The sequence below is a fragment of the Pyrus communis genome, chromosome 13, assembly GCF_041283825.1.
Source record: "Pyrus communis isolate YQ-2024b chromosome 13, ASM4128382v1, whole genome shotgun sequence".
In the NCBI taxonomy this organism is placed as follows: Eukaryota; Viridiplantae; Streptophyta; class Magnoliopsida; order Rosales; family Rosaceae; genus Pyrus; species Pyrus communis.
In genome coordinates, this window is record NC_142577.1 from 21,299,318 (window position 1) to 21,304,153 (window position 4,836).

The following is a 4,836-nucleotide window of genomic DNA, read 5'->3' on the forward strand; positions in this document are numbered from 1 at the left end:
GGCTGAGACTAGAGGCTCCGGCGAGACAAAAGTGGTTGACGGCGGAGGAAATCAGAAAAGGGAGAGAGGTGAAAGCGAAGGTGAGGAGGAGAGGAGGGGCGGAGAGCAAATATAAATAGGGAAAAGAGGAAAACGAGAGGGGAGTAAGGAAACAAAAACGGCCATTGTTTTGCTGTGATCAGAGAGAGAGAAGAGTGAAAGGGTATAAATGTGAAGGGGCACCTGGCGGTGTTTCTGCGGCTGCATGCATGCCTCTGGAGGAGTCCTGACGCTTCTTCCCTCGCGATTTGAAATCGGAACGGAAGTTTTTCGGGTTTTAGGCGGAGATCTCTATGGCTGTGAACTGGGATACATTTGGGCCTTATGAAATTACAGGCTCTAAGGTAATTTTTGGGTTTGTCGGGTACAAAAAAAACCACCAGAATCATTTGACCGGGAATTAAACCGCACTTATATGTTTGGACTCCCTTATTTTATTTAATGAAATTATGTGGCTGAAATTAAATTACAGGCTGCAAAATCTCAATCATAGGATTACATTAAAGTCAAATCTAACGGTCAAGAGGGTGTCCCTCATTTTTTTTGAAAAATAGAGATTTCTTCCCTTAAAGGCTTCCTTAAAATAAAAACAACATTTATATGCCTTGTGTAAAATTACCACAATTAAAATTAAAAAACTTATCGATATTTGGTGAGGGGCATTTGAAACAATTAACAACGTGTATTGATATCATATTTCTTTGGTAATGGAGAACCTAAAAAGTTTTATTGTCCCAAAATTTAAAAAGGAAATTGCTATTGGTACTCCACAAATCTCATTTTGCACGCCAAACATTCTATAATTAGAAAGAAAAATACACTTGTAAGGAGTGTAGAATGAGATTTTTAAAGTGCTAATAACAGTTTTCCATAAAAATATGTTGATTCATATCTGCATATTCTCCGAGTAGTCTGTAAAATTTGAGAAGCACAATTGTACTTTTCGATTTTTGAAAACACAACATCACAATAATATGAAAGATTATTGGATCAAACTATAACTAGAAACCTAAACTAGCTAGTCTAGCTACTTCCAATATATGGTTATGCTTATGCGATATCCAGCCTTATTGTATACGATCGAATTAGTTATTTTAAATATAGATATGGTTATGCTGATGCGAAAGCTAGAGTGAACCTCCAAGTTAGTTCACTTACCACTATTACTAAAACAAGCTTTCATGATCTCTTACCAACATCATTGATCAGTGTATAATTGATAAGACACATAGAGAACTATAGTTTACAGAGAGAAGAATATAATGGCATACAACCTTGTGAATTTGAGCTATAACATGAATCATGAGTGCTATATTTTAGAATGGATTGGAACGCATTTTTTTTAATGATGTGAAGGGTCACTAGAGCTTGAATTGTTTGTAATAACTCTTTTATAACTAGTTTTGAGGTGCTTCACCACCCTGTGTTACCAAAATAAAAATGAAACCACTAATTTTTGCTCTATGTAAAGCTTTTTTATATATGTCTACCAATACCTCGTATATATTTTAAAATTTAGTGCATGGCTCTTCTCTTTCAATATTCCACTTGCATGATTGAAACAAGACAAATCATGGGAGCTATTTGTTTGTTTTCAATTTTCAGTTTTTATTTTAAAAAAAAAACTAAAAAGTAAAAAAATGAAATGATCATTATCAAACCAACCTTTAATTAATGGTAAGAACTTTTAAGAAACTCTTACTTTACTAGAAACCTAATTAAACAGGTTGAGAGTATATACATCGATGCATATCCATATAGCAGAAATACAGAAGCAGCAACAAACATCTGATAGCTTATTTGTCATGCATGAGCTATCACCATGCTGCTCATTCACCTGGAGCATGTTTGACGCCAAATAAAATGCAACCAACTCCTAGATTATATGGAAACTACAGGGATGCAAGTGTGCCACTTGTTAAAATGCCACGTCTGTGGGTGAAAAAGAAAACCATGGATTTAAATATGATTACCCCAGTCTAACTAATATTGAGGTTTTTTGTGATAAAACCTCACACTTAACGGATATGGCAGTTGGTAAAATTAGGGACAATATCGGTGTCGTTAGAGTGGGGCCCCACGGGCCTGCCAAATCAAAAATCCAACAACATTGAGCATGTTTGATACTGGGAAGGATACGACTACTAAACAGATTCTGGAACCTTAAAAAGAAGACTACTAGTTTGAGGCCTAATCCGAACCAATCCGGATAAACAGCGGTCCTAGTTGAGGCCTTATACTATGGTCCAGACAATTAAAATTCTGGGACCTCACTATATATGGTGTGGAGAGAATGAGCATGTATGCAAGTCTTCCTCTTTTTATGGACCAGTAAAAAGTGAAATCTTGTGCGACTCGTTGCTATATAATGTGGAGCCTTAATTTCTACTAATAACATTAATATCCCTATTTGTTTGTCCTGATTTCTACTAATAACATTAATATCCCTATTTGTTTGTCCTGATTTTCTAAGTTCTCTCATAAACATGCCACTCTACGTTTCTAATCCTTCTCCTAGTGAAAGTCATTCACCGTTTGTTTCTGATATTCCAAAGACGTGAAGAACCACCCAGAAACAGGCAGGAGGTTATTTCAAATCCAGTAAATAAGGATGATAAGCATGACAAGAAACCAGCCAGTTCTTGTTCAATTCCAAAGGACACGGATATATACAAAATTGAAGTTCCAGATCAAGATTGTTCCGCGTTCTTACGTAGTACAAGGCCGCACAGATACATGGATACCACTATTTATAATTAAAAAGCACGGGACTTATTTCAAATCCATTTTGACCTTTTGCAGCATCATTTGAATAAAATAAAGGGAAAAAGTGAGATGCTAGTATAAAATATTAGTAATTAAGCTCTTCCAATAAAGTTGGGCACAGGGGAAGTAGCTAGTTTATATACATGTACGGTTATGGATAAAACTAGAACAAATACCCTAACAGACTGTGTATGTATTTTCTAATTTTAATGTATGTCTCTTCCTCGTTTAATAAAGAAGTCAGTTTCTGGATTAGTGAGTAATGTAAATATATTGAACTCTTAAGAAGTGAAAAATGGAAACCAAGTTTTTGTTGCCGTGAGTTAACTTTGGGGAACAAGGAATGTAGGGATATTTTGGGTATGAGATTATGTAATTGATATCCTAGTATATTTAGGATAATGGTTTCCTAGTTTGTAGGAGATTGTATAAGCTTTATATATTCCTCTATGTGAGAAGAATAAACAATTAGATCAATATTCATGGAAACCCTAGAATTCTATCTTGGTATCAAGAGCAGGTTCGGCTTGCCTTCGACAATCAGCATACTCTCTCACAGTCTAAACCATAGACTGCGTTAGAAACAGAAAAAACAAACCGCAGTCTTTGTAAATATCAAAGCTGCAAAACCTAAACCAATCTATCCAAAATATTAAAAAAAAAAAAAAAAAAAAAAGTTGTTGCGATGGCTGGAGAACAAAAGTCAGAATTGATTCCCGTGCACACCGTGTCCAACCCAGGCGAGTCTACCAACATCAACGCTATTCCATTCGGGTTTCGGCTGAGTGACTCGAACTTCAAAGTTTGGTCGAAGATGATGGAGGTTCATGCTTTAGGGCTCGGCAAGCTAGGGTATCTAACAGGGAAAATTCCTGTGATCGAGGAAGATGCTCCGGGGTATGCGAGGTGGTCAACTGAAGACGCTATTGTGCGAGGATGGCTGCTAAAAACCATGGAACCACACTTACTTGGTCTCTTTATAGACCTGCCCACGGCCAAGGATATCTGGGAGAGTGTCACCTATATGTTCTATGATGGTTCTGATGAGTCACAATATTATGAACTCCTATGCAAGGCTACACGGACAAGACAAGATGGTTGTCCGGTTAACCTGTACTTCACCAAATTGAAGGGTGTATGGCAGGACCTTGACAAGAGACGTCCTCTTCGTATGGTGTGTGGAGCGGATTTGAAAACTCGTAAAGAGGAACTTGCAAAGGATAGGGTGTATGATTTTCTTCCTGGGTTAGATAGTGGTTTTGACCAAGTTCGGAGTGAGATTCTAAGGATGAAGCCTATTCCTAGAATAGAAGAATGTTTTAATTAGTACGACGCGAATCTCAAAGGCAAGCCACTATGATGGGAACAAAGACCACCACGCCAGCAAGACCCTCTATGGCTATGGCAACTAAAGCGCCTAATTCTCATGCACCGTCTATTGGAAACTCTCGGTCATCCCGTACACAGGAGGATATTGATAAAGATAAACTCCATTACAATCACTGTAATGGAACCAGACACACTGAGGAAACCTGTTTTGAAATCCATGGTTACCCATAATGGTATTGGGAAAGGAAAAAGAATTGAAATCACGAGGAAACAAACGCACCTCAAGACAAGTGCGAGTTGCTATTGCAGCAACACCGAATAGAGGAGGTCACATTGGGCCCAAAGCCCAACAGGAAAAGGGTGGTAACGGCAGTGGTGTTGTGGCTGTTGCGGCGGGCCAACCAGGGCCTTCCCACCTTGTCATGGCAGAAGCCTAGTCAACAAGGTAGGCAGTGGAGGCAACATCAAATGTGGATGAAATCGGTCCATTACTATCTCTAATCAATCAAATTTCAATGAATGACAACTTGGAAGATTTAGATAAAATCGGTACTGTTTTGATATCGTCCACCAAAAGAGATACTGGTTGGATAATTGACTCTGGAGCTACAGATCATATGACTTACGATGCATCATTATTTTATCACATGACTCCACCATCTAAAGAGGATGTCATCACAGCCAATGGTGATGTTGCTCCTG

The 4,836-nt window shown here is 38.0% G+C and overlaps 1 protein-coding gene across 1 annotated transcript; it reads left to right on the forward strand.

Annotated features, from left to right (window-relative positions):
• Positions 1-3,490: 3,490 nt before the first annotated feature.
• Positions 3,491-4,132, forward strand: LOC137736188 (uncharacterized). Its single transcript, XM_068475511.2, has one exon. It carries the CDS (start codon positions 3,491-3,493, stop codon positions 4,130-4,132), a length of 642 nt encoding a protein of 213 aa, XP_068331612.2.
• The last annotated feature ends 704 nt before the right edge of the window (positions 4,133-4,836 follow it).

What these genes read in the sequence shown, in the direction of transcription:
- LOC137736188 (XM_068475511.2), top strand. Translation starts at nt 3,491, where the DNA reads ATGGCTGGAGAACAAAAGTCAGAATTGATTCCCGTGCACACCGTGTCC.